This window comes from Mus pahari, chromosome 5 (assembly GCF_900095145.1).
Source record: "Mus pahari chromosome 5, PAHARI_EIJ_v1.1, whole genome shotgun sequence".
NCBI lineage: Eukaryota > Metazoa > Chordata > Mammalia > Rodentia > Muridae > Mus > Mus pahari.
Window position 1 is genome coordinate 91,200,305 of NC_034594.1, and position 13,586 is coordinate 91,213,890.

Genomic DNA, 13,586 nt, shown 5'->3' on the forward strand with positions numbered 1-13,586 from the left:
AATTTTTGTTTTCTGACTAATAAATGCTTTCTCTTTCTTTTCTTTTGCCTTTTTCTATGGGATATTGGCCAAAACTTCAGCATGTTCTCCCTGGTGCCCAGCTTTCTCTTTCTTTTTCTGAAGCCCTTCCCACCATGTGGCCACCTGTCACCAGTTGGCTAACATCCATGTTGTCTTACCTGAAGCAGAATGGGTCCCCCCAACCCCCTTTATCTTTTCCATTCTCCTTTTTCTGAGCAGCTACAGAGACTTTCAGTTTTACCTGCCTTGGGGATTTCCTTTTAAACTCATAAAATCCTCCTCAAACTTCCACTTAAATCTATTCTTAAATTACTCTAAGAATGAAGTAGAGAATCCCATAAAGGCATCTTGATTTCCCGAGCATCATCTGGTGACTGCAAAGAGATGTCTCCAAATTTTCACTAATATTTTATGTGTGCCAGCTAATGGGTATGTTTGTATGTCCAATTACATGTGCACATGGATGGATATCAATTTTGGATATCTTATGTTGTCACTGTCCACTTTCTTTTTGAGGTAGGGATTCTCACTGAGCCTGGAGCTCTCCAATTTAGTTCAGGTTGTGGGCATATACAGCTCTGATTCTGGGTTCTAGCAATAAGGTTCAGGTCCTTAGCCTTATATGGAAAGCCCTCTACTTACAGCCATCTCCCAAACCTTACCAAATTTGCCTTCTCATTTTTTTTAGGCAAGCTTTTTCTCCACAATATGATATGCTGTAATTCTATATATCGCTTTTTGCTTCTGTGCTCTCTATCTAATTTAAGACTGTATAGTAATATTTTGTGGTACTAGAGTTTGTTTTCTATTTTATCATTAACTTCTATTTTCTTTTTAATTTATTTTATTATAAATATGTTTCGCCATTTTATTTTACTATTTATGAATTTGAATCACAGTTAGTAGCTTTGCTTCTTCAAGTTTATAAAAAGACAAAATCAAAAAAACAAAATACCAAGTCTTCGTTCCCGACAGAACACTCATGCATTCCACTTTTTAATATCCAAGTCTATGCTTCATTTGTAATTTGATCTTGGTGTTGACTGTGTTACTGGGCCCAGCGTTCCTTTCTTCTTCATGCCTTCCTAGTCATCAAAGCAACTCGCTATAAGGGCTCAGAAGAAGGATACACAGCTGAATTTCATGGTGGCCCAGCTCATAAGGATTCTACTGGAAACAGAAATTCTGTGAAGTATCCCAGTGAAAGGACATTTATTCCTTCTATGTCCTTAGTATGTTTTAAGCTCAACTCAGTCCCAAGGCCACATTGACCTTTCCCAACTACAATGTTAAGTTCCACCCAGGTCAGATGTTCTATTCTCCTGCTTTGTTTTATTTTGTTTTTTGTTTTTTTTTTTTTTCTTTTGAAAATAAGGGTGTATTGTGTAACGCTTGTTGGCGTGGAGTTCCCTTTGTAGAACACAGTGGCTTCAAACTTACAGAGATCTTCTTGTTTTCCATTAAAGAGCCTTCACTATTACACTAATACCCTTAGGCTACTAATACCCTTTCTGAAGAGGAGCTGGTGTCTCTGGCATCTGGCAAAGAACGAGGCTGCCCAGCAGCACCAAGGCACCTTTGGCTTTTAGCCAAGAAAGAAACCTCCACTTTGGAGGTTGGTGTCTTTTTTTTTTAACTTATTTTATTAGATATTTTCTTCATTTACATTTCAAATGCTATCCCAAAAGTCCCCTATACCCTCCCCCCACCCTGCTCCCCTGCCCACCCACTCCCACTTCTTGACCCTGGAGTTCCCTGTATGGGGCATATAAAGTTTGCAAGACCAAGGGGCATCTTTCCCCTATGATGGCTGACTAGGCCATCTTCTGCTATATATGCAGCTAGAGACATGAGCTCTGGGGGTATTGATTAGTTCATATTGTTGTTTCACCTATAGGGTTGCAGACCCCTTCAGTTCCTTGGGTAATTCCTCTAGCTCCTCCATTGGGGTCTCTGTGTTCTATCCTATAGATGACTGTGGGCATCCACTTCTATATTTGCCAGGCATTGTCATACCCTCACAGATATAATTATATCAGTGTCCTTTAAGCAAGATCTTGCTGGCATATGCAATAGTACCTGTGTTTGGAGGCTGATTATGGGATGGAACCCCCAGGTGGGGCAGTCTCTGGATGGTCCATTTTTTTTCCTTTCCTTTCCTTTCCTTTCCTTTCCTTTCCTTTCCTTTCCTTTCCTTTCCTTTCCTTTCATTTTCTTTCTTTCTTTCTTTCTTTCTTTCTTTTTTTTATTTTTTATATACAGGGTTTCTCTGTGTAGCTCTGGCTGTTCTAGAACTCACTTTGTAGACCAGGCTGGCCTCGAACTCAGAAATATGCCTGCCCCTGCCTCCCGAGTGCTGGGATTAAAGACGAGCACCCACACGCCCGGCTTTTTTGGTTGTTGTCTTTTTACACTAAACTTCTTAGTGAACTTTTACTTCCTGTCAGAAAATTAAACAAAATCTGATAACTGTGAGACTGTGACATATGTTTCGTCCTGTTCTCATATAAGAACATTTTTGTGCATTCCCAGTCTCATGCCCCATGTCCTTTGAGACATACTAAATTAAATTCATGGAGGCAAAGGTATGCTGGAGATGTTAGGCATGTTTGACCTACTTTGACACAACTCAATTAATGATTTAACAATAATTTAAACACATAATGGCCAAAAAAGAATTAAACATGCAAGAAAACAAACCCCAGAGCAAATACAACAATGAAAAGAAAACATTCAAACAAGAGAATAAGGGTAAAACAAAACAAAACTCCAAACACAGGAAGTAAGAGAAAGAACATGTCAAAGGGTTTAGAGTGCATAGATGAAAGAGACAAAATAGCAGATATGCAGTGCTGAAATCTGATACAGAAATAGCAGAATCTGGAGCTGGAGAGGTGGTTTGATAGATCAAAGGGCTTTTGGCATGAAGGCCTGACTTCTCATCTTCAGGATCCAAAAAAAAAAAAAAAAAAACCTCACCACCAGAAAGTGCCTCTACACTGTACTTTCACAGTCCAGCTAGCCTATGGCATATGCAGTAGTAAACCAACAAGGAATTCTGGATAAAACAAGGACGAAGATGATAACAGACACCTGACATTGTCCTCTTACCTACATATGCACACCTGTGCATACTGTGCTGGCTAGATTTTGTCAACTTGACACAGCGCAGAGTTGTCTCAGAGGCTGAAACCTCAATTGATAAAATGCCTCTATAAGACTGAGCTGTAGGCAAGCCTATAGTGCTAATTCTTGAGTAATAATTGAACTGGGCAGCCAATTGTAGTTTGTGTTATTAATTACCAGGTGGGTGTTACTAAATGGCATAATAAAGTATCCAGAACATGCTATGAGGGTGGATCTAGTAAATGGACCCCTTCATAACCTCTGCATCAATTCCTGACTCCAAGTTCCTGCCTTGAGATCCTGCCCTCAATTCCTAGGTTGGTGGACTACAAGCTCAAGATGAAACAGCCCTTTTTCTTCCAAAATTGCTTTTGTCTAGGTATTTTAGAAGATGAATAAAAACCCTAAAACATGAAGCACTCCTCTGTGAAAAATGCACTTACATTACACACAAACACACACACACACACACACACACATGCACACACACACATGCACACACACACGCACACACACAAAGTACAATCTAAGAAACAACAAGTATTTACATTATAAAATTATCCCAAACATATAAAAACCACAGCTGGTATCCAGTTCTGCCAGTGGAATTGAAGATGTAAGTTTTATGAAAACCGCAGAAGTTGATTACCTCTTCACTGTGAAGCTTTGCTCACACATGTGGCATGGAGTAGAGGCTTCCAAGGTCTCCCTGGTAGGACTTTTCCATAAGATCTCTCCTGAGGAATCCAGGAGCTTTGACCTCAGGGAGCAATCCAGGAGCTGCAAGGATAGTGACCACTGCCTTTTAATAATCTAATCATGGCATCTATGTCTGCAGCCTAGTCTTCTTCTCCATTGTGACCTGTTTCTATATGAACTATGTGCCAGACACAGTTCTTCTTCCTTCCTTTAAGTTGTTTGGTGCAGTATTTTGTCACAGCAATGATAAAATTAATGAATAAAAACATGAATACCTGGATACCAGCAAGTGTCCATCATGGAAAGTACATTAGTGCTGGCCAGCAAGAGTAAAGTCCTTTTCCTGAGGTACCACAGGTACTAAGTTGAAGCAAGACTACAAAAATTTACCCAGTTCATTTTTAGGCATCATGTTCTTTGTGAAATATTTACAAATTATATGTAGTGTGTGTGTGTGTGTGTGTGTGTGTGTGTGTGTGTGTGTGTGTGTGTTTTCCTTGACAACATTTGTGTGATTATGTGTTTGCTACATAATTAATGTGTAGGTTCAGAGGAAATCATGTAATAGTTTGTTCTCTTTTTCTACCCACGTCATCACCCATGGCAGCAAATGCCATCCTCACTGAGCCATTACATTGGTTCAGTAGTAGTAACAATATATAAAACTTACTGTGTTTACTGTGTGGCATGCCTGTCATGACACTCTTATATACCTCTGCTTCAAAACATGTGTCTGAATATCAGAGAGAGTTCCATAAATATAAATATATAACCTTGAGTTTACTCCAAAGTATAAAAATTGCACCTCTCTCACTCATTAGAACCTGACTGGTAGTAAATTATTAAAAGCTCTCCTTGCACTTAATCATGATGAGTGGTCACTTCATAATCCTGGAACGGGGCATTAGTCATAGGTGCTGAAGTCACCTAAGGTGACAAGCTTGTACTCTATCTTAAAACAATGTTGGGAGCCACTAAACTTTAAAGCATGACCAGATGGCATAATTCAATGTACACAGGGTACTCAGAACTATAGGACTTTGTGTGAAGTATCAGATATTAATTTTTATGACTAAGATGGTTAATGCATATTTTGAAAAGGTTTTATTGGTTCTTTGTGAATTTTATATCATATACCTCAGTTCCCCTCATCATGCCTTGTACCAATTCTCCACCATTGTAACCTCCCTTCAAATAGGGAGGAAAAAAATCTCAATGTAGAAGCTGTAGTGTGTCATAGTATGTCCCACAGTATACCCTATTTTCCACACTTAATGGCTTGCAAATGTTTATTGCAATGCCTCTTTGGTTAAGGACAAGGCCTCTGGATTCTGCTATGCTGTCAATACTGGATCCTTATTGGTACTCCTCTCAGATATTTTATTATTTCCCTGTATTATGGAGATCTTGGAGGTTTGGATCTGTAAGACCAACTCTTCATGCACTCCAGCAGTTCATCAATTGTCTAGATGTTGGGATGGGCCTAATCTAAGCCATGGATCTGGGCCTAAGGCTATCACAGCAGATCAGTCCACAAACTTGCCACCACCCATATCATTGCAGCAAACTCTCCTGCAGTATGTCAGTTGGCCCATTCAATGCCACAGCAGGCAAGGGACAGAGCTAGCTTTTCCACTCCAATGCACTCTCCTCTCTGCCACCTGCTGATGCACGGGTGGTACAGTGATCACACCTACAACACCTTTAGGGACATCATCAATAATTCACTTAAGCCATCTCCTTTACATTCTTCCAAATCTGTAAGCATTGGTTCAATGAGATTAATTATTTTCAAGTCTACAACTTGGCTAAAACTCCAAACTCTGAACTATAACACCTGTGACCTGTTTCTGTTCATGTGTGACACACAAAGGCCTCTGTGCCTGCTATAGGCTATAAGCATAGGGACACAGATTGTTGGTAAAAACCATACTTGTTGACATATATCTGTAAATTAGTAAGCAATTGTTAGGTGAAGATAGATTGCACCTATATCTAATATTGTATCAGTTACTTTTCTAAGCTTGGGATATATAAATGTAAGAGAGTGTCTCATAGTGCTGGAGGGTGTCTCAGTTGGTTACTTGCTTGCTTTAAAAGCATGAGAATCTGGATATGATCCCCAGAACATATGAAAGCCAGGTAGGTTATGCACACTAGTAATCTTCAAACCAAGGAGATAGAGACAAGGAAATCCTTAAAGCTCATTGGCTGGCCAGCCTATCTAAGTAGGCAAGGATAAAGCAAGACTGACTAATAAGATTAGCAGCTTTTGAAATTAACTATTGGCATCCTCACACACAAGCACACAAATACATGTACACATGTGTCCCCTAAGATGGTGTTTTCATATTTTATAGCTAAAAAGTTATAACATCAAATGTACATTTTACCTTCATTAGCAAAATACATGTTGAACCCTGGAGTCATTTGATAGATTTCATGATTCAGTGTCACATGGCACAGATCTTTGGTTCTTAGAGGTTCTTCAGTACAGAGAAGATAGACCAGTGTGTCAATGATTCTATCTTGATGAACTATGTGGACATATGGGAACATACATGCATAATGAAAAGTTAAAAAAAATCAGAGACAGAGTTTAGGGTTCTGAGAAGTATAAAAGTATTATAATAAAGTAAGGGCACGTGATGGTTAGCTTTAACTGTCAATTTGTCACAACCCAGAATCACCTGAAATGAGAGACTCACTGAGGGGGTTTTCAATATTCAGCTGGCCTGAGGACATGTTCATAGGGGATTGTCTTAAGTTATTTGGTGAGAGGAGACCCAGCCCACTGTAGGTGAAATCATTCTCTAAACTGGCATTCCTTATTTAGTTAGGTTTCCATTGCTGTAATAAATACCCTGAGGGAAGAGTTTATTTCAGCTTACCCTTGTAGTTCATCTTGAGGGGAAATCAGAGCAGGAAACTCAAGGCATGGACCTGGAGGTAGAAACTGAAGGGAGGGAACAGAAGAATACTGCTTACACTCATGCTTGAGCATCCTTCTTTCTAATGCCACATAGGTCAGTTTTCTCAGGATTGGCATTATTTCCAGTGATCTGGAACCTGTCATATCAATCAGTATATAAAATGCACTATATAGTTCTTTACACTCCAGTTGGTTGGGGGCATTTTCCTCAACTGAGGTTCTTTTTCAAAAACAACACTAGCTTGGGGCCAGTTCACATAAACTCAGCCAGAGTAATTTCTGAACTACTTGAGTGGACAAATCAACCAGAATATAAGCAGTCCAGGTGTCAAATGTTCATGTGTTTATTAGTGGCTGTGGATGTGATGCAATTATCTACTTTAAGTATCTGCAACTGTCATTTTTCTACAGTGATGGACTGTAACCTAAAACTGTGAGCTAAAATAAGCCTTTCTCCTTTCAGCTGTTTCTTTATTTTTTTTTCCCTGTCAGGGTATTTTGAACAGCAACAAAAATGAAACTGAAATAGTGTAAAAGTCTGCCAAGTACCACAACACTGAGCTATCAAGTCTCTTGTGGATGTTTGGGAAAGATAGGAAGAAATATGAGAAGTGGGCTTAAGTTTGAGCTCCTGACTCTTGTGGAGGGATATCAAGAATCAAGTGGAGTTTGCCTTTTTCTCTTTTCAGCCATCTATGAGCAATCCTGTGAGGTGTATAGACACAGAGGGCACACAGCTGGGTTCTTCTATGTTGACTCTGATGGCAGTGGGCCACTGGCACCCCTTCAGGTGTACTGCAATATTACTGGTAAGAGCCATGTTTTCTAAGCATGCTTAACCTGGGTGACTGGTGGTATGAGATGAAAGGGAGGTTTTGGAAATGCATACTGAGTGTTCAAAAATAAAAACAGGACTAGCTTCATGGGGGAAGAATGCTAGCTTGAAAAATAATAGAAATTAACTTAATGATTGTGAAGACAAAGAGTACAGAGATCTTGGTGGTCAGGACACTATTCCCTGAAGAAGGAATTAATTACCAACTGTTTTCTATAAGGCTTTCCAAGAACTGCTTCATTATTAAAACTCAGCAACTCAAGAAAGGGTGATGTAAAACAAAACAAATAAACACAAAAAACAATTTATGAATTGAGTGGGAAGTCCTGATTGACAAAAGGGAACTCCAATTTGATTCTATGGATGGTTCTAGGGAATGTGTATCTTGCTTAGTCCTACCATCTTGTGTGTCAATATTTCATTAGTGAAATAGGAGGAAGATGACTACACTCCAAGGAGCTGTGAGTACACGAGGAGGGACTCAAGGCTTCAGCTGCATATGTGACAGAGGATAGCCTTGTTGGACATCAATGAGAGGAGAGGTCCTTGATCTTGTGAAGGCTGGATGCCCCAGTGTAGGAGAATTCTAGGACAGGGGACAAGAAGTGGGTAGGTTAGTGAACAGGGGGAGGAAGGATGGGATAGGGAGGGTTGGAGGGGAAATGAGGAGAGGGGATAAAATTTGAAATGTAAATAAGGAAAATATTTTTAAAAAATTAAAACACCAAATATGATTGAATATCATTAATTGGCAAATATTGATGTACCTCTATCTCTCCCTCTCCCTCTCTCCAACTCTCTCTCTCTCTGTGTCTTTGTCTCTGTCTCTCTCTCTCTCTCTGTCTCTCTCTGTCTCTGTCTCTCTGTCTCTGTCTCTCTCTCTCTCTCTCTCTCACTTATACACATACACACATGCACGCACATACAAACAAACACACACACACATGCACATACACACACACACATGCACACACATACAAACAAACAAACACACACACATGCACACACACACATGCACATACACACACACACACACACACACACACTCACACACACAAACACATATACACACAGGGGCATACAATTAATTTCAGACCTGGTCTTCAAAGATGCAAGATGTCCTGTATAATAGAGCAGCAAAGTAAGACCTCTCATATGTAATGAGCATTTGTGTCCTGGGCTCCTATTGTGAAGTAGAATTTCTTTTTTTCTTAATTTCTTTCTTTCTCTCTCTCTCTCTCTCTCTCTCTCTCTCTCTCTCTCTCTCTCTCTTTCTTTTTCTTTCTTTCCTTCTTTCTTTTTTTCTAATCAATTTTTCATTAGATATTTTCTTTATTTACATTTCAAATGCTATAACGAAAGTTCCCTATACCCCCCCTGCCCCTACTCCCCTACCCACCCACTCACACTTCTTGGCCCTGGCATTCCCCTGTACTGGAGCATAGAAAGTTTGCAAGACCAAGGGGCCTCTCTTCCCAATGATGGCCAATTAGGTCATCTTCTGCTGCATATGCAGCTAGAGACACAAGCTCTGGGGGTACTGGTTAGTTCATATTGTTGTTCCACCTATAGGATTGCAGACCACTTCAGGTCCTTGGGTACATTCTCTAGCTCCTCCATTGGGGGCCCTGCGTTCCATCCAATAGCAGACTGTGAGCATCTGCTTCTGTGTTTGTGAGGCACTGGAATAGCCTCACAAGAGGCCTCTATATCAGGGTCCCTTCAGCAAAATCATTCTGGCATGTGCGATAGTGTCTGGGTTTGGTGGCTGATGATGGGATGGATCCCCAGATGGGGTTGTCTCTGGAAAGTCCATCCTTCCACCTTAGCTCCAAACCTTGTCTCTGTAACTGTTTTCATGGGTATTTTGTTCCCTATTCTAGGGAGGAATGAAGTATCCACACGTTGATCTTCCTTCTTCTTGGTTTTCTTGTGTTTTGCAAATTGTATCTTGGGTATTCTAGGTTTCTGGACTAATATCCACTTATCAGTGAGTGCATATCGAGTGACTTCTTTTGTGATTGGGTTATCTCATTAAGGATAATATCCTCCAGATATATCCATTTGCCCAAGAATTTCACCAATTCATTGTTTTTAATAGCTGAGTAGTACTCCATTGTGTAAATGTACCACATTTTCTGTATCCATTCCTTTATTGAGTGACATCAGAGTTCTTTCCAGCTTCTGGCAATTATAAATAAGGCTGCTATGAACATAGTGGAGCATGTGTCCTTATTACCAGTTGGAAGACCTTCTGGGTATATGCCCAGAAGAGGTATTGTTGGATCCTCCAATAGAACTATGTCCAATTTTCTACAGGAACTGCCAGACTAATTTCCAAAGTGGTTGTACAAACTTGAAATCCCACTACTAATGGAGAAGTGTTCCTCTTTTTCCATATCCTCGCCAGCATCTGCTGTCGACTGAATTTTTGATCTTAGCCATTCTGACTGGTGTGAAATGAAATCTCAAGGTTGTTTTGATTTACATTTTGCTGATGATTAAGGATGGTAAACATTTTTTCCAGTGTTTCTCAGCCATTTGGTATTTTTCAGGTGAGAATTATTTGTTTATCCTTGTACCCCATTTTTAATGGGGTTATTTTAATTTCTGGAGTCCAGCTTCTTGAGCTGTTTGTATATATTGGATATTAGTCCTCTATCAGATTTAGGATTGGTAAAAGTACTTTCCAAATCTGTTGATGGCCTTTTTGTCTTGTTGACCGTGTCTTTTGCCTTAGAGAAGCTTTGCAATTTTATGAGGTCCCATTTGTCAGTTTCTTTATTTTATAGCACAAGCCATTCCTGTTCTGTTTAGGAATTTTTTCCCTGTGCCCATATCTTTGAGGCATGTACCCACTTCCTCCTCTATAAATTTCAGTGTCTCTGGTTTTATGTGGAGGTCTTTGATCCACTTAGACTTGAGCTTTGTACAAGGAGATAAAAAAGGATAAATTCTCATTCTTCTACATGATAGCCGCCAGTTGTGCCAGCACCATTTATTGAAAATGCTGTCATTTTTCCACTGGATGATTTTAGCTCCCTTGTCAATGATCAAGTGACCATAGGTGTGTGGATTCATTTCTGGATCTTCAATTCTATTCCATTGATCTACATGTCTGTCACTGTACCAATGCCATGCAGTTTTTATCACAATTGCTCTGTAGTACAGTTTAAATTCAGGCATGGTGATTCCACCAGAGTTTCTTTTACTGTTGAGAATGGTTTTTGATATCCTATGTTTTTTATTATTCCAGATGAATTTGCAAATTTTCCTTTCTAACTCAGTGAAGAATTGGGTTGGAATTTTGATGGGGATTGCATTGAATGTGTAGATTGCTTTCAGAAGGATAGCCATTTTGACTATGTTAATCCTGCCAATCCATGAGCATGGGAGCTCTTTCCATCTTCTGAGATCTTCTTCAATTTCTTTCTTTAGGGATTTGAAGTTCTTATCATATAGATCTTTCACTTCCTTAGTTAGAGTCACACCAAGGTATTTTATATTATTTGTGACTATTGTGAAGGGTGNTGTTTCCCTAATTTCTTTCTCATCCGGTCTATCCTTCGTGTAGAGGAAGGCTACTGATTTGTTTGATTTAATTATATATCCACCTACTGCACTGAAGCTGTTTATCAGGTTTAGGAGTTCTCTGGTAGAATTTTTAGGGTCACAATGTATATCATCATATTATCTGCAAATAATGATATTTTGACTTCTTCCTTACCAATTTGTATCCCTTTGAACTCCTTTTGTTGTCAAATTGATCTGGCTAGGACTTCAAGTACTATATTGAATAGGTAGGGAGAAAGTGGGCAGCCTTGTCTAGTCCTTGATTTTAGTGGGATTGCTTTGATTTTCTCTCCATTTACTTTGATGTTGGCTATTGGTTTGCTGTAGATTGCTTTTGTTATGTTTAGGTAGGGGACTTGAACTCCTCATCTTTCCAAGGCTTTTATCATAAAGGGGTGTTGGATTTTCTCAAATTCTTTCTCAGCATCTAATGAGATGATCATGTGGTTTTTGTCTTTCAGTTTGTTTATGTAGTGAATTAAGTTGATGGATTTCTGTATATTAAAACTTTATCCCTGGGATGAAGCCTACTTTGGTCATGATGGATGATCATTTTGATGTGTTCTTGGATTCGGTTTGCAAGGATTTTAATGAGTATTTTTGCATTGATATTCATAGGGGAAATTGGGCCGACGTTCTCTTTCTTTGTTGGATATTTGTGTGGTTTAGGTATTAGAGTAACTGTGGCTTCATAGAATGAATTGGGTATAGCGTACCTTCTGTTTCTATTTTGTGGAATACTTTGAGGAGAGTTGGAATTAGGTCTTCTTGGAAAGTCTGATATAATTCTGCATTAAACCCATCTGGTCCTGGGCTTTTATTGGTTGGGAGAGTATTGATGACTGTTCTATTTCTTTAGTGGAAATGGGAATGTTTAGATTGTTAATCTGATCCTCATTTAACTTTGGTACCTCTTATTTGTCTAGGAAGTTGTCCATTTCATCCAGGTTTTCCAGTTTTGTTGAGTATAGCCTTTTGTAGTATGATCTGATGATGTTTTGGATGTCCTCAGGATCTGTTGTTATGTCTCCTTTTTCATTTCTGAATTTATGAATTAGAATACTGTCCCTGTACCCTCTAGTTAGTTTGGCAAAGGATTTATCTATGTTGTTGATTTTCTAAAAGAACCAGCTCCTGGTTTGGTTGATTCTTTGAACAGTTGTTTGTTTTGTTGTTTTTTTTTGTTTTTGTTTTTTTGTTTTTTGTTTTTTGTTTTTTGTTTTTTGTTTCCACTTGGTTGATTTCACCCCTGAGTTTGATTATTTCCTGCTATCTACTCCTCTTGGGTGAATTTTCTTCCTTTAGTTCTAGGGCTTCTAGGTGTGCTGTCAGGTTGCTAGTATAAGATCTCTCTAGTTTCTTTTTGGAGGCACTCAGTGCTATGAGTTTTCCTCTTAGGACTGCCTTCATTGTGTCCCATAAGTTTAAGTATGTTGTGGCTTCATTTTCATTAAACTCTAAAAAGTCTTTAATTTATTTCTTTATTTCATCCTTGACTAAGGAATCTTTGAGTAGAATGTGCTGTTGAGTTTCCACGTGAGTGTTGTCTTTCTATTATTTATGTTGTCATTGAAAATCATTAGGTATGCCTTTAAATCTGATTCGTGCTTTTCGGGTATGTTGGGTTATCCAGGATTAGCTGAGGTAGGAGTGCTGGGTTCTGATTATGGTGAGTGGTCTTGTTTTCTGTTACTAAGATTCCTATGTTTGCCTTTCACCATCTAGTAATCTCTGGAGTTAGTTGTTATAGTTGTCTCCGGTTGGAGCTTGTTCTTTCTGTGATTCTGTTAGCCTCTGTCAGCAGTCCTGGGAGTGCAGTTCTCTCCTGAGTCTCCTTGGTCAGAGTACTCTCAGCAGGCAAGCTCTCCTCTTGCAGGGAAGGTGCACAGAGTTCTGTTGTTCAGACCTGCCTCCTCGCTGAAGATGTAGGCCCAAAATGGGGCCTGTCCCAGACGTGTCCCCTCTGCGATTTGCACACTCACCTGCACAGACTAGTCTCTGACGGACCCTGGACACAATATGGCTCTCTCACCTGCTCTGGTGGACAGAGCCTTCCAGGGTGGCTACCTTTCCTCTGGCGGGGAAGGTGCAGGATGTCTGGAGCCTGAAACAAGGTCTGTCCCAGAAGCTGTGTTGCTTCTCTCTGTCCCAGAAGCTGTGTAACTTCTGCAGTCCACACTCTCACCAGTGCATTCTGGAGCCTGGGCAACCCAGAGTTATGATGGCTCCCTTACCAGCTCAGGCAATGAGAGCCTTCCCGTGTGGACACCTCTCCTCTGGCAGGGAAGGCACCTGGATGTCTGGAGCCAGAAATGGGTCTGTCCCAGCAGCTGTGTCACTTCTACATTCCGTCCTTTCACCAGCACCAACTGGAGCCTGGGCAATCTGGAGCAAAGATGG

General features: G+C 39.9%; 1 protein-coding gene and 1 pseudogene across 1 annotated transcript in view; one reads left to right on the forward strand and one right to left on the reverse strand.

Annotated features, from left to right (window-relative positions):
- Positions 1-13,586, forward strand: part of Cntnap5 (contactin associated protein like 5) — an 858,611-nt gene that overhangs the window by 547,946 nt on the left and 297,079 nt on the right. Inside the window, exon 12 of the mRNA XM_029539128.1 lies at positions 7,468-7,587. Within this exon, the coding sequence (XP_029394988.1) occupies positions 7,468-7,587 (120 nt within the window). The remainder of the gene's footprint in view (positions 1-7,467; positions 7,588-13,586) is intronic.
- Positions 5,486-5,561, reverse strand: LOC115064171 (annotated as a pseudogene).